Below are 23331 nucleotides of genomic sequence, written 5' to 3' on the forward strand. Positions count from 1 at the left end.
GTGTAATAGGGTACTATAAGGTTGTTAAGATATAATGGTGCCTGACCATTACGGGCTTTGGAGGCGAGCAGCAGGATTTTAAATTCTATTCTGGATTTTACAGAGAGCCAGTGCAGAGAAGCTAAATGGGAGTAGCACAATATATTTTTCTATTTTTTTGGAACAACTCATGCAGCTGCATTCTGGGCCAGATGTAGAGTTTTTAGAGTCTTTAGAGGCTTGTTGATGCAGCCTGATAATAATGAATTGCAATCATCAAAATGTGCCTGATTGTTCTGTTACATAGGTGAAAAAAGGCAGTCCTTCAATTCAGTGTGTTTCTGACGACTTTAGGCCCAAGCACAATAACCTTATACTTGAAGTTTAATTAACGGGTTGGTTTCTTCTGGCTTCATTGATAAATATAAACGAGTATCATCTGCATAATAATGAAAGTTTATGGTGTGTTTCCTAATAATATTACCTTCAAGAAGGAAAGTGAATAGTATTGATCCAAGCCAAGAGCCTTGTGCGTCCAACTTTCATGCTGCATTGATGGGGGATTTGTGGTAAACGTGTGCAAACTCAAATGGATCTGATGAATAGGGCTTGGACCAGCTTAGTGTGGTTCCTTTAATGCCAATTAAATGTTCCAGTCTCTGTAATAGGATGTGTTGGTCAACAGTGTCAAACACAGTACTAAGACTTAGAACAGATAGAGAGGTAGAGGACAAGAGTTATACCCTTGAGCTAACCTCTGTTGTTTTAACACCTCCTTTTTAAGGGGCAATAGAGTTGAGTGTGTTTCACAGTGAGCCTGAAGCACTATCAACAAGGTGATCAATTTGTGAGGGGCTAAAGTTAGCATAAAAGTCCTATGTTGTATTGAGACGTGGCACTGAATTTAATGCTGATGAAATGACTTGCTTAAATCAGACAGTACTATGAGGGCTTAGTGAAGACATTTTTGAATGTCTTGACTAGATGTCAAAGACATTTTTGCCTAAAGGCATGTAGTCCAGTTAAATGATTTCAAAAGTTATTAAAAATGATTTGATACAAGAGGATTCTGTGGAAAGACTATTAAATGTTAAATTGCAATGGAAGTGGTTAAAACACTGTAGCTGCTCTGGAGCTTTCGATCATATCACATAATCAATTCTGGCCAGCTCCAAGATGAAGAATGTTTTAGCAAGTTTGTGAACTTCTCAACTTTATAAACTGACTAAAATTAATAGTTTTTGCTTTGAATTTCTCAACAAACTACTTCTATATAGGGCTGTAACTAGCAACTATTTTCATTATTGATTAATAGTGAAAAATAGTCATTAACATTTCTTTGAGCCCAAAGTCATCTAATATCTTGTGTTGTCAAAATATTAGATCAACAGTCGCAAAATATTCATATATTCAGTTTACTGTCATGTATGATACTGAAAAGATCTTCAACTGAGAAACTGCAAAAAGGTTTTTTTTTGTTGGTATTTTTGCTTAAAAAATACCAAAACAATTATTCAGTGATCTAACTGTTAAGTGGTTAGAGCTGTGATTGATCCAGGGCAGAACCATTCAATATTGGTACATGAGCTGCAGTAGAAATAACTGAGTTTATTCAAGAGAGTTTACCAGTATAGCTTTGTCATTATAAGTCTCTGTTTGTAACCTTACTGGAATAAAAAGACAGCAAAAAGTTGTGGCTGTGTGCCTTATTTACTTATCAAACTGTCAGTTTGAGTGATTGTCTCAACAATCCACTTTCTCTCTCCATTTGTCACTCATTGCTTGTCATTGCTCCTTCTCATCTGCTTCCCTGTGCCAGTTTCTCTGCATCCTATCTAACTCATTCAAACCCATTTCACTCCCTCGTTTCAGCAGAGCTGTATTTCTCCAACAGCTGACAATCAAGATCTTTTGACTGACTGTATAAATCAACTGTTTTCTTTCTTATACTTTGGAAAGACAGATTTTTCCTGTTTCTCTGGAATTACATTTGCTGACTGCACAAACTGAAGATTACAAGATATGGATATATTGCATTTCACAGGGTACAAAGTTAACAAACTTGTTTTAGGTGAATGTAGTCTTCCCATATCCTGCTTACCACATCTGACAGCTGATCTAATTAAACTGATCGCTTGTTTTTCCCCCTCCTTCTGACAGGCCATCAGTTCACTGCATTACAACACACTATCACTGCCACACAAACACCCGCGCTAACACACATGCTTCCATCTCATTAAAAATGAATGGCATATCTGAAAGTACATATGTAAGATTTATAGAGAATGCATGTAGCCAATGACAAACAAACTAAATGTACAACAATCTCTGCTGTTTGCCACCAATATGACAGACATGTTTGTATTTACTGTGTCTGCTCATACAAAAAACATTTTTAAAAAATGTTGAATTATTAACTGCTGCTGCAACCCCACACAATTATTTTCTTCGTCTTGACCAGTGTGACATTATGACATGTCTTTTTAATCTGACAAATGTGGTTTAGGATTACAACCTTTGGAAGATCTCTCAAGTAGGAATGTACGTAGGAATGTTTGTGAAATAAATCAGCATGACCAACATGACCTGCAAATATCCAGTTTGGAGTCAACACAAGGGTGCAGAAAGCAGAAATAGAAATATTTCAATAATGAGCATCATAAATTTTGTTTACTGCTGTTGTCACCCAAGCGTCACTGAGCTAAACATTATTTCTGTTTTCTACAATGAGAGCAAAATGTGCTTGTCATACAAATGATCAAATTAATTTATAATGCTTTAATGCCATTATGAAGTATTGACACTCAATTACACAATCGCAGCTGTTTTAAATCATTCAGTTGGCATAATGACGCTTACTCACTTGTTGATTCATTTCCTTAATTACTGACTGCTTTCCAACTGTTCCAACACAGCCCCACTCATGACTGTGCAGTTTGAGATTGTGGTTAACATTACAGGAACTCATAACTGATGAATGACATTTGCATTGACGGGGTAGGGCAAACCGCTGAATAAGACTGAGAACAGAAGGTTTAACAGAGGAAGTAAACTCAGAACTGTGATCTTAACACCTCTGGCAAAATTAAAAATATTCAGTGTTATCATGGTTGTGGTTTTAAAACCAATTTTCAAGCTTAAGTGGAATCCCTGAGTCAGTGTACCAAGTAAATTAAGTAAAACGAAATATAATGACAGAAAAAAATATCAAGAAGCAGCTGATCAGTAAATGAAGAGTGGACATATGTAACCTGACGACTGACAATACATATGAGTGTGTGTAAGTGGGTGTTGTGATGTGTGGAGGAAATATTTCTTTGACGGGTTTCCTAGAAAACATTCCAGTCACAATGGAGTTTTTTTTTCATCTCCTCCCCCATGGTGTGTGTGTGGATTTTTTTTTTTTTCAGTGGGGGTAATTCTGTTTTATGACTACCGTCTTACTCTTTATCTCTAATCTCTGTCATCTGTCATGTTCTTCACTTTTCTTTTTCCGAGAAAAAGTGAGAGAAAGAAAGAATAAAACCGCACTGTCTTACCCCAAGAGACAAACAAAAGAGAAGAAGACATTTTGCGATTTACACTTTTATCTTGGTAGCCTACATCACGTTCAAGATCGAGGCCGGTCAGATTAAGCATATATGCTGATGTGTCATGTATTACAGGCTAAGAGGTCAGACTTCTGCTAACTAGATTTATATTTGTGCATTGGCCCCATTTTCCAATCCAAATCCATTCTCTATTTTTTTGTCCTCCTTTTTATTACTACTAGAAAGAATAATGGGGGTGTGCTTAGAGACTATTTAAGAGATACATTGTGAAAGAAGTGTTAAGAGACCTCCAGGAATGTTTTAACTGAGAGCAAACTATTTAAAAAAAGGGCACCACAAAAAACCCTGAGCAGTAGTCAAGGTCCCAAACCTGAAAATAACATCCGCTTCTGGGGAATGTGGGGTCTTTGAAGGCCCAGTTCTTAACCTCTGACCTTTATACCTCTTTCTCCTCTGTGATGAGAACAGAGGCTGGCTTTTCTAGGAAAATCATGATGTTTGGCTCTGGGAGACTGAGAAAACACGGTCTGGACTAGGATCTGAGACAGTATAGCAAGACAGACTTTTTTCACTGATAGTTTCAAAATGGAGGCATTTTATGTGCATTAATAAATCAGATCCTGGGATTTAAAACGGTAATCCAACAAATTATTATTGGCCATTTTTTTAATTATTGAAAAAGAATGGTCAAAATTGAAGCAGGAGAAATATATCCTGTAGAGACTAGTGTGATCCAAATTCTAAAAACACCAGATACTACACTACCTACAGTATAATGCAATATGCAACTTAATAGCATTCCTTGTTTGAACAAATGAAACTATGAAAGAGAGAAGGGTCACTGCATCACTGTGTAGCATGTGAACGCACATTGGTGCCACACTTTAAAGCTCTTGGCCTAGTTAGCATAGTAGTGAAAGGGCTGACCACTCCTTCTCCCCACTCTCAGTTTCACAGGTAATCAATCTTGGTGACAGACACCATTATTTTGGTGTGTTGTTATTTAGCTAATATTTCATGTGTTTTCAAGCTACATTTTGTATGACTTGTATGTTAATTCAATTTTTTTTTTGCATGCAAGTTGCATTAATGTTACGCTATATTTATAAGAGACTGGAGCTTCTGATGCATATATGATTGAGGTTGGTAACAGACTAGTTAAAGTGTTGGAATTACAGCCCAGGTGTTGATTTTATCACAGGAGAGATTGCTTCATTTGTAATTGCGATGCATTATTTTCTGATGATCAAGTGTGTTGTTAAAAGGGTTAGGGATAGCCATGAAACTTATGCTGTTGCGGTTTTATAGCTAAGGGTTGGTTAATAGTCTGTGATATTTCTTTGAATATAGAGGTGATAACAATTATTTTTCAATCACTGTGAAGCAACCTTTTGATCAAAATAAGATAAAGAGAAAAGGAATAAGGAATTCTGATTTTGGTATCAGCATTTTTAACCTAAACTCAATACTTTCAAGGGATGCTTCAATTTTTCTTTTTTTTATTCACCATGGTTAGTATTATGACAGTAAAAATCAGTTAGTATTCTATTAACTTTGCTTTTATTTGGTGGAGGCATTTCTTCATCAAAGTTAAAGACATGAATAGTTTTTAGAGTGCTTCTCCATGCATCTCCTATAGGCTTCTATAGAACTGGCACCAAAGTTTGGCACCAAGGAGATCATTAAAATGTTGGTATTATGACGTAATGACCATTCTTTCTTTTATAGTTTCCTTGGGTTAAACCCTCCCTAGCCGCCTGGTTACGCCCATGTCTTTAAGATTCAAAACCTCCAGTTTCTGTTAAAATCATGGGTGTATTAAAAAAGCTGGACAGGGCTCCACCGCTCAGCCTCACAGCCAATTTTCCCCAGTGGTCACTTGAAGAATTACACTCAAAAATACCCCTGCAGCCTAAAAAGCATTTTCCCCATAGACCACCATGTAAAAGAGTAAAACTGCTGTCAGGACACTTCAAACTGCAAACAAGGTCAATTATGACTTTTTCTATTATGAATTTTTGATCCAAAAACTTTCCTTGAGCAAAGAAAAGCAATTTAAAAATCAGTGACATCATCACAATGTAAAGTTTATGGGTCAAGCAGGGACTCGCAGGCGGGGCCAGGGGAGGAAACTACTGCGCATATTCAGTGGGCCGCATGATGCAGAAGCAAACCCAGAAGCTAGAAACTTATTTTGGCATATTTGCCAACTGAGTAATTCTCCTCAGACTGAATGGGTGAATTATTTTGTCTGATCTCTTGTCAGCTCTTGATAATACATCCATGGTTAAAAACTTTCAAGCTGAGATAACCTTGATGATGTCACGATCACATATAACATCATGAGGGTTATTTTTTTTAACCCTTTGGAGAGCTCTCTCCAGAGCCTATGAAAACATTATACAGCTGCTCTCAAGTAACTAATCTTCATATGTTAAAAAAAAAAAAAAGTAACAGTGCTGGAACATCTATCTATCTATCTATCTATCTATCTATCTATCTATCTATCTATCTATCTATTTATCTACCTATCAACTTTTACAGAGTTTCCACTGTATAATTTAATTGAATGCAATGTTTTTTGTTCTCCAGCTTTATAAAGAGACTTGCTGAATTAGTTTCTAATGAGCCAAATGGTCAAAGGAGGCTCCTGATCTCATTTAAACTCACAATAGAATGTAAACCTGCTGAACTGTTGTTGTTTAAGCTTGATCTTCTAATTGTTATTTATTGATGTTATGTGATTTTTTTGACAAACAGAAGAATCTTTTTTTTTTGTCAAACAAAATCTCATTTTTGATGTGCTTGTGAGTGCAGGCATATCTTCAAAGCACTTGAACATGAGGTTCAATCTATTTCCAATCATTCTTGACCAGCAAGTCTTGATCACCTCATGACCTGCGAGTACATTTGGGTCTTTGGGTCAGATACAGCTTTCAAAGCTCCAAAAAATATTTTCTCTTACCATGCAAATTCATTGGTAAATTTAAAAAGGAAAAAGTTACATACAGGCATGCTGGAAGATGTTTTCAGTAGGGGGGGGGGGGGGGGGGGTCAGTTTCATCCATTTTTTGAGGGTCTGAAGTGTATTTCACATTTTAGCTGCCAAAGCTCCGCTGCCTTATGCCCTCTCAGCATTTCTATTTTTGACGGCGCCGTTTCTAAATCACATCAAGATCAACAGAGCAGATTGCACCAGACAGGAAGTCAGACACAGAATCAGCATAATAAAACTTCTGTCTTTCAAAATAAAACAACTGGTGCAGCCTCCCAATTGTATTTCAGCAACAAACATGAATAAAACAGACAGATAAAGAACCATCTAGCTACATAGCCTACTGACACATGGTATAAGCACAAAAATAAAATAAAATCACCAAATCAACTAAATTTGAGCAAGTTAACAAAATCGGGCCTTTTAGTTGTGTTGCAACTACAGTAATTATGGTAGCCTAAAGGCACTCGTTCGGATTTTATTGAGCTGCTGCAATTACTGTATTGATAATGCAACTTCATTTTAAAAGGCAGATTTCTCTCCCAGAGCTCCGCTGCCGTGTGAGTTGACACCGGGCAGAGGACAGAGCAAATGCCACTGACAGACCTGGTGGAAATCTCGGGTGACTCTAGTTGTGTGCTCTAAATTACCCATCTAAGCACAATGTTCTGGTGAGAGGAGAAATGAGAGGGTTGATAGGGGTTGATTTCTACGACCAGTGGCAACAGCGACATTCTGTTGCTAGGTCAACCAGCGTGTTACAATCATAGCAATGTGATGTTTGACCCATCACCTTCATATTTATTCATATGTATTGCTTTTGTTAGCACTGTTTCCCACAATGCATCTGTGTAGTTTTAGGGCTATTATAGAGTTATACATGGTGAAACCATGACTGACTTTAGTAGGTTGATCAGATTCCTGAGATTTGTTGAACACTGATGTCTGAAATAGACTATTTTAGTTCTCCAGGGTCTAACATGGAGCAATAACTGAATTGTGGACCAAAATATTGCTATGTGCATGCATCAGAGCCACATACATCAAACCATATGAGGGGGGCTGCAGCCCCGGCAGCACCCCCCTTCCTGCACCAAGGTTACATAATGTTCAGCAATTCAAAGAGCCATATATCATCAAATTCACAAAAAATGTGAAATGATCCTGTCCTCTATCATTGATTCATGCATTCATCCTTTAGTTTCAGGTTTCAAGGACAAAATGACCACTCAACAGAAACAAAATATTGGTTTGAATGATTCTCATCTGACTTCCTATTTTTATGTCCCAACAGAACAGAAAAGTATTATCTCCTGTTGTCGTCCATATCAGGAACATTTTATTAGCATCATTGCAACTATATTTTCTCATTGACTTTTTCTCAGAATAATGCTGAGATATCAACCATGTTTTTTCCAGTAAATGTACAGTAGGTAACTTTAATTGGCAGTTCTTAATGTAATGTCAAGCATTTTTGCCGAATGATTTTTTTTTCATAAGGAAAAACCTAACTTATTCTGAAGCATATGTAAATGTTTTATTACAGCCATTACTCAATCAGAAAACAAGCAAGGAGTAAGAATATGCATATCAAACACGAGAGGGCTTTTGAACCTAAACAACAGATAGAGGAATTGGCAACACTCATCCAAGGCAACTGATTAAGTTACAGCCGACCAGTGGTGTAATTTATCGCTCACTCACTCAGTCAGCCAGTGGCAGACTTTCATGTTTACATGGCTTTAAGTTGCAAAACACATATTCATTCATATGAAAATGTTGTGGCACATTTATGCAAATATGTGGCACATTCATGCAAATACTGTGTGTACTTGGGGCAATCTGAGATATGTTTCCTATCTGTTGAGTTACATTTATTTAATAACTATTACAATCTGTATGTCAAGATAATCTAGATGTATCATTGTATGAAAACATGGTTATTATAGATCATTATTTTTTTTATTTAACTCAGAGTAAGATGACACACATACATTACCAACAATGTGAACTGTTGCTTTCAAACGGTTAACCAGGCGGCATCTAGAGAATCTCAACATACCTGTCTTAATCTTGGCAGCTCTTTATAGATTCACATTTCACTGACACTAGCTTTGGAAATACACTAGCTGAAAATTGCTCTCAACAGCTCAGTCTTCAAACCTAAATCAAAATGTGCACACGGAGCTGGTCGAGTTTCCACACATGAAAATAAGATCCAGCCAAAAGCCAAATGCAAAGAGCATAAGGGTTTATTTCTTGGAGGCTAGCTGCTAACAGCAAAATTGTCTGGGGAAGATGTAATGAAGGGAAATCTATTTTTACCTTAATCACACATAGCACCCTAATCCACAGACATAACCCTAAGAGGAAAACAGGCAGAAAATAAGGATAGAAGCTTATGAACATATTATTTTGTGCACCATTAGGTGCCCTATGATGACCGGCAGGATGCTTACTTCTGTCATTAAATGTCTCTTCAGTGTGACTCACCATAGAAAGCCTATCTGAAATCACTTGTGTCATGGTTTTTGCTCTCTGTGCTGATTTCTTGCTTTCAGGCCCTTGGTTTCTGTTCTTTTTTATTTTCTTGTCAAAGTATATTTTGCTCCCCCTTTCTTGTATGAACGGCAGGCAGTTACAGATTGCATCTTATTTAAGACATTTAAGACATTTAATTCAATTGTAAAATAACAGCATGACATATCCTATTTAATTAATACAATAAAAACTGGATTACATTTATACAGTACCTGGTGTTTAAAGTATGTCCTTTACCTACATCAACTTCAGGCTTTGCACTTTGTCAACCATAATTACGTGAACCTCTTCACCTGTTTTTGTAACATTTAAAAGGACAAAACTGCTTGTCAAGGTGTTTTTAGGAAGTTTTTTCTTTACTTTTCTGGCAGCTGTAATACAACATAACAGCAGAGATGGGAGCTGTTAAATGTGACTTATTTAATTTCAGCTGTTATGATGCAAGACTAGGCAACTGTTCCTCTCTGCAGCTGCTGTATGTGTATTAACAGAACAACTGCTCACATACAGCTGTTATCTTCCATTTTGAGAAATTATCATCAAGCCTTCGCAGCATACAATTGAAAGGTATAATTATTATAATTGAATGTATGCTTTCATTTCAGGTTTCCAAATCTCATTATCTAAAGTCTAAGGTCATAGTGTTCTGTACATTTATTTAAATGGCTTTTGCAATTACTGTAGGACTGAACTAAAGTGCAATCAAGCTCAAGACATGTTTCTCTACAGGAACAACAACATACATCAAAATCAGGAGAACTATCAAGTGTTTACTGGAGGTTTTATTACTATATGTTCACTGTAGGTTAGTCTCATTTTAGAAGGAATAGTTCAGCAAAATGTGAGTATTATTTGAAAATAATCCACTGTGGTTTTTCTAGAACACTGAGTAAAGAAAGAAGTCAGAAATAATAGTGAGATATGTTTTCATATGTCACCTTATGTAGTTATTATAATAACAATAATAATAATAATAATAATAATAATGCATTTTATTTAAAGGCGCCTTTCAAAGCACTCAAGGAAACCTTACAAGGCACATATAAATGATGCTCTACTGTAGCACTAACTCAGGATTAGAATAAAGGTATGACGGTGAATATCTACACTGGCTACTGCTGTAAATGCAAGAAAGAGAGAGCTACAAGTGTGGTGCATGTTCAAACATGTGGCTTTAATTAATCACATCAGTCAGACTTGATGTCCTCATCAGTGACTGAGCACTGCTCCCAGAGACTAATCTCATTTATGTAATTTGTGTAAATAACAGTGACACAGAATTCACACCATGAGTTGAATAAATATACAAAGAAAAGCTTGAATGTAACAGCTATCCATGAGTGAGAGATTAAACAAATGAAGATGAAGGAAGTGTGACAATAAAGGAGAAGGACTCATGGTGGCAGTGAGAAGACAGAAAGTCAAAAGTAATCAGTGGTGACGTGCAATCGCCTTGGTGACTGGCTGCATTTGTAGGTCTGTCACTCTGAAAGTATGAGATGATTGGTAGTGTGAATCTTCTCCCGGCCTCATAAGTTCTATGTCAACACCTCATGAAGACACTTTGTATACACATGTGTACATTATACGCTCAGCCACATATTGCTGTGAATTCCATATGAAGGTGTGTGTGCTTACACCTATTAATAAACTCAGGATGGGTGTGCCCATCGCTTATGTAAAGATATATTGCACTTCTCACATGGACATGGGCTTGCTCTAACCTGTAAAAATATTTTTGTTTAAGTTGGTCTTTGGTTTGATTTGTGTAAACAGCTGGTCAAACACTGAGCCAGTCCAAGAAACTAAATAAAATATACATGCCGGGTACCTCTTATAGTTTGATTGTATTCAAAACTTATGTGATTAACTATGTAACTGCTATATGATATATTTATGTATGTGTGTGAAAGGGACTTTTGCTTTTATTTTAAATTTCCCTTATTAAAGGGAAGTAGACAGAGTCTTCTATTGTTAGTCAGTTCCTTGCTGCAAATGTTTCCCAGATGCTTTTGGGATTTAAACTGACAACCTTCTCATCACAAGACTACTTCTCTAAGCTCTTAGCTGTGTGTTTATATGCTCATGCATTCCTGTGTCTCTGAATTTCTGCATGCATGACAAATATGTGTGTGCACATACTTGAACCTGTGTGTTTGTGTGTACATTTGAAGTCAATGTTTGCACATGTTTGCATATATGTCTCTTTTATGTAGAAATGGGTCCACACCCTCACCCCTCACTCACAAACATCTGTTAAACTGTAAAGCAGCTGCTTTTATTCACTTTTGTTCATCTTGTTTTCCTTAATATTATTTCTCCATGGTCTCGTTTACTTTGTCACACTTGCATCTGTTTTGATGTTGTTTCTATAAAAACACCTCCAGCTACATACTACAACTAAAAAAGTTTTTCATTCAGAACATATAACGAGATTTTTAAAAGGAGCCTGATCGAAAATGTTCTAATGGATTTTATGTCTCAAAATATCTGAAGGGTTTTTGTTTCCTGCCACAAAAATATACTTTTAACTGTAGCTCATGGTATAAGAGGGAAGCTCAAATGTTTCTGGTAGCAGGAAATAACAGGAAAATGTGAAAAACATGAAATCACATGCTGATTATCTCTCAAATAAACAAAAATGATTCAAATCTGCTGAATCTGGACAGCAAGGAATAATTTTAAAGTTACTGTTTCGTTTCATTGCTTACTTTTATATCATTCATGTCAAATATTGTTTGACTCTTAGATCTTTAACATAAAACTGTACAACAATCATGTTTATGGAATTACGAAAAGATTAACATCAGCTTTATATTCAGATAACTGCTCTGTCACACTTACAGTGAGCTGGGCCGGATCTGCCGGGTGTCCTGCTCTCCATCATTGCTGGTCAGGCTGTGTCTTGGTGTTCGACCTTGGCTGCCACTGCTGCTACTGCTGCTGCTGTTACAGTTGGCTATATTGGAGACAGGCTGCTGGAGCTCAGCAACTGTGGTGTTAACAACACTGTTCCTCTTCTCACCTACATGAATCAAAAATGATTTAGAGAAGAATGATGACTCTGCATTATCATTACAAAAAAACAACAACACTCCCTTCCTATTGCTAGGAGCTACTTATACTGATGTGCTGCTAAAGGCATATAACACCTGGCCTAGTCCCCATTATTTGAATGTATATAATTCAAATGCCTGAGATTTGTGTCTTTTTAAGCCTTCTCCACTTCTAAAACATCTGTTCACCACTGTACACTACACATATAGAGGTAAGAGTCAACTAAAATGAAAAAAGGGGAAATTAAATGGAAAATTAAAACTCAATATATCAATAAATAAACTGTATCACAGAGCATACAAGTTTACGATCAGCTCAAATGACCACAAAATGGCCTTTGTGCCAAACCTTCTCGAAAAATGTATGTCCGTTAATTAAGATGGCTGTTAAAAACATTCTTTGCAAGGTGAGGCATTTGTGTGCTTGTACATTTGACTGTTTCAGTCTGTGTTTGTTATGATTCAAGTCACCTTTCTGAGAATGTGTTGGTGTGTGGAAGAGTGTGAGAGGCCTCTCGCTGCAGGACGGGGCTTTGTTCTCAGTGCTTCTCCTCCTGCACAGGTTGAGCTGTGTGTTGGTCAAACCTCCTCCAGAACTTGGCATGTCCCTGAATATCTGCATATACAAGACAGACACATTGAGTTTGATTGAGCCAAACATGCACACAACATTCTTGCTGCCGTCAAACAATTTAGGGACCCATGCGTACTGTAACTGCAATAATGGTAATGCATCTAATCACATTCAAGGCAGTGATTACAACATTGTAAGAAACACAACTACAATTTGCAACATGACACAATTCAAAGTTATGCTAACCAGCATTTTTTTGTATACCTCTTTGCCAAGCTCATGCCTTCTTGCTTTTCGTCCCTCTCTGAAAATAGAGATGGTCTAATATGTGAGCTACTGAATTGCAACTATTGCAGCTTAGACTCATACTGTATGCATCCACTTAGCTGCTTACTGCTGTGTCTTAAACTGGGAATAATTACATATACAGAAAAGTAAAATTAACAACCGGACACATTCCAAGCTTCATTCTGAATTGCAGCACTGATCATGACATTACTAAAAATATGCGTGCTGTTTCTCAGACTTCTTCCCCTCACTATTAGTCTCTATACTTTTGATGTTTTTCTCCAACTTTAGGTTACCAGGGTTTTCCCGGTTCTCTGATAAACATGTGAGGTATCTCAGTATGGGAAACGCCTTCTGGCGTAACCAGTCACGGAGGCTCCAATAACACCATGGGTGTTGTGGAAAAGGCAATTCATCTTCAGCTGCACGAGCCAACCCGTCCCCCTTCCTAAGCACCTGTGGCATTGGAACCATTATTCTGAAGCATATTTCCTTCACATAACCTACATATTCAATATCATATCCTGGTTCTCTGTTACCAGAGAAAATCAAATAAACGTTTGGGAATGCCACAGATGTCCCTTACAGAAATACCCCTGAAGGACCCATGAGGTGGCCATACCTCAGATGGAGTGAGCCTGTAGAGTCTGCAGAACTACAGTCTCCACCACCTAATGGGATAGGCACTGGCGAGTCAGAGCCCTCCCTCTGTGAGAGCGGGCCCAGCACACAAAGAGCTGGTTCGTCTTTCTAAATATCTTAGTGCTGTCCATATAGATGCATAAAGCTCTCACAGGAATTAAAGCTGCTTCCCACTCTCTTCCACAACAGGTGGTGGATGAGAGGCATATCATTTACTTATCTGTTTGGCTGATGTCACAGCCAGCATCAGGATAGTTTTGAGAGAGAGCAACTTTGAAACTGCACAGAGGTAACCCTGAGAGCACCTCCAAAACAGTTGGCAAGTCACATGACAGAATTTAAGGTAGGGCCGCAGGCAGCCCTTCATAAACGTCTTTATCAGAGACTTCTGTCTGACCAGCGCATTAACAAAACCCATATGGCATGCTGAATTTGTGGCCAAATAGACCTTAATGGTGGAAAAAGCTTTACCATTGTCCAGAAAATCCTGCAGAAAGCAATAAACCACTGCAGCCAGGACAGAAGTTGGGAACAAAATGATGGCTCTAGCCTCACACCATCTCTCAAATCCACAAAACTTGTTATAGTCTCAGAAGGAGGCGACCCGGTCCATTCAGATTTACCCTCTCATTTACCAAGCTCAAAGTCAGCCATTCAAGTGTGGGTGAAACATGTGGGTGTCCATGCAGCTGTGACACCAAATCTGAGTGTAACAGCAGTGGCCAAGGCTGGCTGTGAAAGAGCTGCACCAGCTCTGCCATTCACAAGCTGCTGGGCTCATAGAAGGCTATCCGAATGAAAGATAGTCACTGTTCTTTCTTTGATCAGTATCAGAGGGATAGTAGGAGGGATACAAATGGTAGCATGTCTGGCCAGTGCGTCAGCTCCTAGCAGTACATCTCTGTTTCTTTCAGAATAGAGGAGACAGTGCGACGAGATCTATGGATGCTTGGCCAAATCTCTCCACACCAAGCATAGCACTCCAGGGTTGAGCCTCCACTCACGGCAGAGAGGACTTCCACTGGAGAATAAATCCACCCCACTGTTTAAAACGCAGAGGCGTTCTGCTCCACAACATCAGACTCTGGGTCAGTCTGTGTAACTTCACGGTGAATGTACCCCTTTTGCCAGTTTATATAAGCCACAGCTGTCATGTTGTCTGTTCTTCCCAACACATGACATTTTCCCAGGAGTGGTAGGAAATGTTTGAGCACTAGGAAAACAGCCAACAGCTCCAGGTAGTTTATATGAATATGACGGAGCTTTCGGGTTTAGGTTTGTTTACTGACTTCCCCTCGAATATGGCTCCCCACCCTGTCAACGAAGCAGTCATTGTCACTGTTTTCCTCATAGCTACCATTCCAAAAGGGACACAATAGTGAACATAGTGAAACCCCCACCAGGCAGCTGATATGATGTTGTGCGTCCACATACAATGACGACACCCAGCATAGGGGTGTGCGATATATATCATCTACACCTCCACCTGGTCAAATCAAATGGAGCAAAAAACGAGTTAAATCGAGTTGAGCCGAGTAGTGCTAGAACTGTATAGTGAAAAAGCAATGCAGCAATCTTGCTCAATACTGGACCAATTTCAAAAATTGTTGTCCCCATTTGTCACTTAACACAAAAAAAATATTAACATGGGGTCCAGTTTTCCTTTAATAGGTGCAATGCCACAGGTGCTTACAAAGGGTCTATCTCATGGCATACGTGATGTTATTGGAGCTTCGATGGTTGGTCATGCCAGAAGGTACTTCCCATAGTGATATACAGAATGAGGTTTAAAAGAGACCTGATGCTATTCTGCTTGTATTAATCTACTGTTTCAACCCAAATGACGCATCATCATCCCCTTATCCACTGATCTGTCAACACCTTTTTCTGCTTTTCAACCAGCTCCACATCCACACACATGCACTCAAAAAGTAAAAATGAAAATAAAAAAAATACATTTAGCTGGAGAATCAATTTTAAACACACTGGATGTGTTGTTATGGCTGCAGAAACACGCAATATAATAAGCAGCATCACATGAAACTGATAAACATTACAGTACATGCGCATGTTATGACGCTCAAGTGATTCCTTCAACCATTTCCATAATGTTAGCAACTAAATGAAATATTTTCATTATACTGAAAAAATTATACTGTCAAGGGAAGAGAATAAACCACTCAGGCTTCAGTCTGAAATCAAACAAAATTAGCAAAATGTACGAAAGAGGGACTCAAATCATCTTCTTACATGGAGAGAGAAAAGCGTCATTATTCTGCAGATGTACAGTAAAAATCAATAGCACACAGAGTGTGTTGAGATCTCTTAAAGGAGCCGCTTTCTCACAGTATTCACTCTCCAGTTGTTTTTTCTTTTGCACACTGCACTAGAGACAGCTGTTCTGTAAGAAGTCTGGAGGACAAATACAGCACAAGCAAAGCTGTGTGTGCACATTGCTAGGATCTCATACAGTCAGGCTGATTTTTTCTGTTGCTATGGTGACATCTGTGAGCAGCTTGGTCTGCCAATAAGCTGCTTGGATCTAAAGGGAAAAGTGGCTTTGAAGTGTATACAGTATATACATTTATTATGAATGAATAAGTGTGTGTGTCTGTCTGTGTGTTTGTGTGTGTGTTTTAAAGCATAATTGCACAAAAGTTAATTCCCCTAACAAAGCCAAGGAATGCATTTAATTCTGAACCAAGTGACTAACTCTCACTGCCTTACCTTCTCATGGTGCTCTATGAGGATCTCCACTACTATGTTCTGAAACTTGATGTCCATGATGGCCGCCACTGTCTCCTCTTGAGGCCGGAGCAGAGTCGGACCAAAAACCACACCCAGATTAGCAATGGTCATCAGGTTCTGCTGGTGGTGACTGGCCACACTGTTGAGGGAAGGACATCACATTTGATCCATATGAAAAGACACATTTTGAAAAGACTATAATGTGAAAAAGTGTTGTAGTGATAAACTGACAGAAGATTATTGCTCAACTGTGTAATTATCATCAGAAACAGCCAAAACCTGTTTTTGGCCAAAAACAACTTTGTGCACCCACTGTGTGCTGCCTGTCCACAACAAACTAACAAAGTCAGAACATGGCTGGTGCTCACAGGGTTAGGGTTAGGGTTAGTAACCTCTTGTAGTTGAACTGCCAGATATTGTTCTCAGGAGTTAGTAGAGACAAAACAGAGTGAAAAGTAGACTTGCATTATCTAGATGGCCAGAGAAATTACTCAAAATTAAAGTAAATATACAATTATCAATCAATCAATCAATCAATCTTTATTTGTATAGCGCCAAATCACAACAAAGTCATCTCAAGGCACTTTACACATAGATGGTTCTAAACCGTACTCTTCAAGTTTAGTTTTAAAGAGACCCAACATTCCCACATGAGCACGCACTTGGCGACAGTGGCAAGAAAAAACTCCCTTTTAACAGGAAGAAACCTCAGGCAGAACCAGACTCAAAGTGGGCGGCCATCTGCCTAAACCGGTTGGGGTAGAGAGGAAGAATAGGAGAGAGAAGCATGACAAGTTCATGTGTTGAATATCTGAACTGCCACGGTTACAGGTTGTCATTAATGTTCGGTTTGTTGCCAAATAAATCTGCATTTATATGTTAACCTGAATTGATTAAATGTCAATACTGTGTTAATAGCTTGTTCCAATGGCCCAAAGAAGCCAAAAGGAAAAGAAAAGATTAACTATATACAGACTTAGGGAATTGACTATTAAATCTGATTGCAGAGTGGCAAAATTAGCAGGGTAATGAAGTCATAAAGTATGAAACACTTTGAAGCTTGAAGGTTCCTTATTAGGGACCGAGCCGAAAGGCAAGAGGGCGAGGACTCCAGAGGAGTCTGGAGGCAAGGACCCTATTATTTTTGTGTCGTTTATTATTCTACCGGCTTTTGAGCCTTAATTTGACCCCCTAAACCTGCTCCAAAACTAACCAAATTTGGAACGCACATCAGGTCTGGCGAAAAATTCGATAAAATGGAAAAACAAACAACGTCGAACTCTCTAGCGCCACCTAGAAACACTAAAACGGCCACTACGCCTGATAGGAATGTCGTAGAGAGATCAAACCAAAACTCGGGTCTGAAGACATCTAAATGCCCCTAACGGAAACCTTTCCGCTTCGCCACGGCCCGACGTGCGCAAGGTTGCAAGGTCCCGCCCAACGCTGCTTGCAGCTTTAATTGAGTTTGAGTTTCATCCTAGGTCTGACCAAGACGAATTCTGCCAACTCAACGGGAGCCACCCGAAGCATCTAGCCAGAGTTTCCAAGTAACAAAGAGTCAGCACTTAACCACACTCCATTCAATACCTTGAGATCACTGTTGGTACACCTTAAAGAGTGGGCAAGAGGAAAACTGGAGAGGTCTATTGTAGCACATGAAAAAGCTGCAGAAAAGACTATCAATGAAACAGCAAGGAGCCTGGGAAAAACACAACATCAACTGTCTGTGAGCTCCAGAGCAAAACCTATTACAACATCGATTTGAAAGAGGTCAAAGTCATCAACCAAGTGTAAGCGGATGGTCAGAGAAAGATTAAGGAGGCCATTCACATATTATCCCTTCTGCTTTTATCTTTAATAGATTTGGTATCATTTACTACTATATTGAGTTTTTCTTCTATTGTTGGAAGAATCTTTAAGCTCATCCTTGTTAGTCTCTTTGGCAATATTGTTCAGGAAACTAATTCTGATAAAGCTTCTGAGCTGATCTGTACTGTAAGATTGAAGTGTGATCCAGCCATTCAACCTATAAGCCAGTGATGATGATGATGACCGTCGGCAGGTGTAATCCACTAAGCTTAGGTAAAGATGTGCCCGTCCTCAAAATACTTACATTTGCACTCGCCCGCCTGTTGTATAAACATGGCTGTTGTCCCATTTGTCATACATTATATCATGTCTCTGCTGTTAAAGAAAGCCAGATAAAGCTTAGGGCTTAAATACGGGTTTACAGTGAAAACACAATGCCTGTCAGCTGCATTAGAGGAATAATTATACATAAGCCAACCGTGTCATGGCCTGTTTCTTTGCTGCTGTAACAGCTTGTGGTTACCTAAGCCACACACAGACAACCTGTTTGATTCACAAATTTCCATGCCTACTTATTGCTGTGCAGTATAAAAACTTTCGAAACATGGAGGCACAGGTAGGATTCAAAGCAGCAGGGAATAAAACAATTGTCAGAGAAAGTTCTTCTTGTGAAAAAAATAAGATCTTTGCAGGAGTCTTACAAAAGATTTCTTGAATTTAATCGGCTGGAGTGCTCATCAGCATCGGCCCTGCTGAAATGTCCTTAAGTAAAACATTGAATTTCAATCAGCTTAAAGGGTGAGTAGCATCCTATTATGTCCGAGTAAGCGCTGATCTGGTGATTTGTAGGTCAGAAAACATCTTAACACAGTTAAAATCTTTATTAAAACACTTTGTTACAAATTGCACAAAACACAGCATCAGTTTTTATTTTGATGTAAAACTTGACATACACACATTCATTTAAGTGTAGCGATTCACATGACATGAACTACATGTATGAGATATATTTCCACAAAATTTAGTCCAGTTTTAACTTAAAGATCTTTTGACCTAAAATCCACTCTTACGTAATCATTACTGAACTTCAACCATAGTGACTCCTACACTTCCTGGTATCCACAGAATGACCTGCTCATGACCATTAACCCCTCTTCAACCCCTTCATCTTCAAGGGATAAGTCAGGAAATAGATTTGAACTGGTAGCTGCTGGAAGGGTTTCTATTTTCAGTACTCACTGCCTTAATGCATGTGGTCAAGAGATTACACGTAACCGTAATCCTCCTCAAGGAATTTTCCAGTAATGTGGATGTAGAGGATACTTCATAGTAACTGCTTAAATGAAATACTAAGTTGTCTATTGAGTATACAGTGGCTGATACAATAATAATAATAATAATAAGGACTGCAAGTATGCATCTGTGTCAGTGTGTGTGATATATCCACCTACTTGGCCAGGTGTTTGATTAGAAGCTCCAGCATTTGTCTGTTCTTCTCAGGCAGCCGGTGCACCAGAGCATGGATCTCTGTCACCCTGGCCTCTGGGTTGTCCAGCTCTGGACAGAGACAGAAATGAAGAATGTTAAGGGAATAAAGACTTCAGCATGTCATAGTTGATGACTTCTTTAATGACACATACATGTATAGCTCAAGTGTATACAGCTGAAATATACACAAGCAGAAACCTTTTACTCTTCCTGTTAGAAAGATGACACATAATATAACAAGTGGTCAGTGTTCATACTTCTGCAAGACCTTGGTGTGTAGACATGATTCATACTCTGTAAGAATGAGTAGAGAAATGAAAAGAATAGCTTCAGGCAAAGTAACACCTTGGTAGGCTTCCTTTTTTTTTTTTTTTTTTTTTGCAAGGCAAATATCAATCAGATTCAGTGGATCCATTAGGCAAATATCTTCATAGCTTTACTATTGTCAGCAAATCCCATGAAAAGACCAGAACCTGTGCTATAGATCTCCATCATTGTCCAAAAACTACTGAAAACACAAAAGTGAGCCACATTCCTACACTGGCTGATATGTTCCTTTAACACTATGAACATGGACACAAGTTTATTTTAAGTCATTTCCACATATACCATCCTCTGCTGCCCTAAATACTCACTAGAGCGCCAAATGTGTATTAATCCATAACTGAAAATAGCCCCCAACAAATGCACTGTCACTGCAGTATGCAGCTGTTTTAAGAATTTACTTTTTAATTAAATTATTTGTAAAATGTTTAATGGGTCAGAGTACCAAACACACAGTAGTGAAGTTGGAAAGTAAAATAATAATAATAAATTTAAAACATATAAACGTCAGCCTTATGCTTGAGGTTTAAACTTGCCGTTGATGTGATTACCATCACATGGTCATCTGCAATGCTTCCAATATAGACTGAAAGAGCATTTATTTTTACAAGACAGAGAGATGCAAAAACCAGACAAGACAGGCAGAGCAATGTAGTCAGATACAAATAAAGAGGTTGTTTTAGTCACTGAGTGTTTCTACTTTACTGCAGAGTGAGGAAGTGTGCATCCTGGTGATTAACAAGTAGACAGGCAGGCACACAGACAGGCAGAGAGATGTGTTGTTGATGAACGACTACAATAAGTCACAGCCACAGATTCAGTCGATAGAGAGATGACAGCAGACTCACACTAGATCAACCCTTGGGCCCTGGCTGTCAGCACCAGGCAACACACAAACAACTGGTAGAGCATTTCACAAACAGACACACAAACACTGTTTTGCCAACTTACAGGCCTGACAAACTACAACATACATACAGAAAATGCAAAAACAACCAGCTGACCAGCACACAAATCCAAATACCTTTAACATACAAATGCATGTGCACGTTCACAACACCCACATATACCTCCAAGCAGATGCATGCACATGAAAACAGGAAAACTCATAGTTTCCTGTAATGCATTTTCTTGTGTCCACCACTTCATACACATTATGCTGAAGCACACACTGCTCTCATCCTCCTAACCGCAACTCATAATGCAGGAGCAAATACATACAGGACATGGAGCTAGTGTTGTGAGGCAAGCTAAGATCAAGATTGGGGGCACGGAGAAACAGTTCAAAGTTCAAAGTTGGTTATGATTTGCAGTCCACATAAACAGGACTGAATCATTAACAGAAGAAATCCAGACTTGACTGATCCTCTTGAAGTTCGGTAGCTGCGTGGGCCTATCAATGAAACACCAAGGACAGAGGGTCACCACATGATGACCAGTGAAGTGGTTACCCCTACCCCCTGCTGATGACTGCTGATTATAATACAGGAAAAACCAATGAGTTCAACTGATCTGCTGGACTGCTTTAAAGGTGCAGCTGACAGCTAGGGAAAAACCATGTGACAGTTTGGAAACCAATGAGGTAGTCATAGTCTAGGTATCCATGACAACAGGCTCCATCACCTGCTAGTGAACAGGAGTCACCTCTTTTTGGCTGAGACAGTCCATGAAGGAAAATATCAAATTATGAGCTCAACTCAACTAATACAGAAGTTGTCATGTACTTGGTTAAACTGACTGCAAGTGCATGAAATGGCATACACACATACTAAATATTTTATATTGGTCGTATTTCTTTGCTTTATTCACAACTGAGCTCTATTTCACATCACAAAATGTCAAGAAACCTGCATCAAAAGAAAAATAACTTAAATATTCACAATAAAATAAACAAGGATATTAGTAAAGACAAAAACGAATACACAAAACAAAATACACATGAACAAACTGCAGCCTGAATGTCAATGTAACACTGCGGTCAATAGTTATGGTGCTGAGTCACAAATGATTACAAAAAGCAGAAGTCATTTATCATCACAGCCTTCACCTGATCCCTCACTTAACAAATAACAACCTTTTTACATCACTTTTTCTCTTTCTTAACTTGAATTTCAGTCCTTCAAAGGAAAAACTGCACTGAAAAATGTTATGCATCTGAATACAGTCATGGCTGACTCATTGGCATATATTCCCTACACACACGAGTTTACGTGCAGCACCTCACAACATGGTGAACAAACAGGGTTAAGAGAATGGGAGAATTGTCTGTACAGCAGTGTGACTTGTGTCATCTAAGAAAGCATACAACTTGCTTCTTCCTGCAACTGAAATTTGTTGTCTGGATATACGTTCAAATGTACGTGAGCGAAGCATTACTACAAGAGGCTCACCACATTTGCTGACAATCAGCTGATCCCTAACAAATTCCAGCACCACCACCTGATCTATTTTCTTACTATTCATTATTCATGTATGACATCCCCTTGTACAAACCAAATCTTTTACATCCTGCATGGAATCATATAGGAGTGGCATATATAAAAAAAGTTTTCAGTAAAAACCTGATAACATAAACCTGATGTGTAATTCTGACATTGCCAGAATTAATGATCAATTCTGGCAATGTCAAACCAACACAGATGAGACCTCTAGATCCATGGATTGGAGAGCCCAGAGCAACCTTACCCAGCTTTTACCTTACCCCTGAACCACCCCATCCTAAAGAACCTCGGGGTGGAACAACTGCTTCTTTACATTGACAAGAAGCCAGTTGAGGTGGTTCAGACTTCTGATTAGGATGACCCCTGGACACTTCCCTGTAGAGGTATTCCCAGCATGTCCAACCAGGAGGAGACTTTGAACAAGATCCAGAATATTCTGGAGGGATTACATATCCCATCAAGCCAGGGAACACCTCTGTATCCCCCAGGAGAAGCTGGAGGTAGCAGCTAGTGAGGGGAGCATCTGGGATCCTTTGCTAAAGGCTGTGGGCATGCTCACCACTAACAAGTTTGTACAAAGTCAAGTATGGCAAAGCCTGCCATCACAGAGAGGGGCGAGAGGCAGTGAATCATATGGCACACATGATTGTCAGACTCACCTCGATTACATTTATGGTGTTAACACTCAGTTGCACTATATCTGAAGAATGAAAAATGAGAGCTAAGGTGTCCAAACCATGCTAACTTTCTCAATAACACATATCTGGTTTAACATTGCATCTATCATTGGATGCAGTGCATGTGTGTGAGGACTAACCGATTCTTGTTAAACAGGGAGAGTGACTAATTCAAGACATGATACTGCATTTTCAAAAGAAACCGTCAGGTAGGC

General features: G+C 38.8%; 1 protein-coding gene across 1 annotated transcript in view; it reads right to left on the minus strand.

Moving 5' to 3' along the window:
* LOC128370991 (rho GTPase-activating protein 26-like) overlaps positions 1-23331 on the minus strand; it is a 95820-nt gene that overhangs the window by 8652 nt on the left and 63837 nt on the right. Inside the window, exons 17-20 of the mRNA XM_053331181.1 lie at positions 19638-19743; positions 16354-16513; positions 12594-12738; positions 11911-12091 (exon numbers count right to left, since the gene is read on the minus strand). Coding sequence (XP_053187156.1) covers positions 11911-12091; positions 12594-12738; positions 16354-16513; positions 19638-19743 — 592 coding nt within the window. The remainder of the gene's footprint in view (positions 1-11910; positions 12092-12593; positions 12739-16353; positions 16514-19637; positions 19744-23331) is intronic.

This window comes from Scomber japonicus, chromosome 13 (genome assembly GCF_027409825.1).
Source record: "Scomber japonicus isolate fScoJap1 chromosome 13, fScoJap1.pri, whole genome shotgun sequence".
Taxonomy (NCBI): domain Eukaryota; kingdom Metazoa; phylum Chordata; class Actinopteri; order Scombriformes; family Scombridae; genus Scomber; species Scomber japonicus.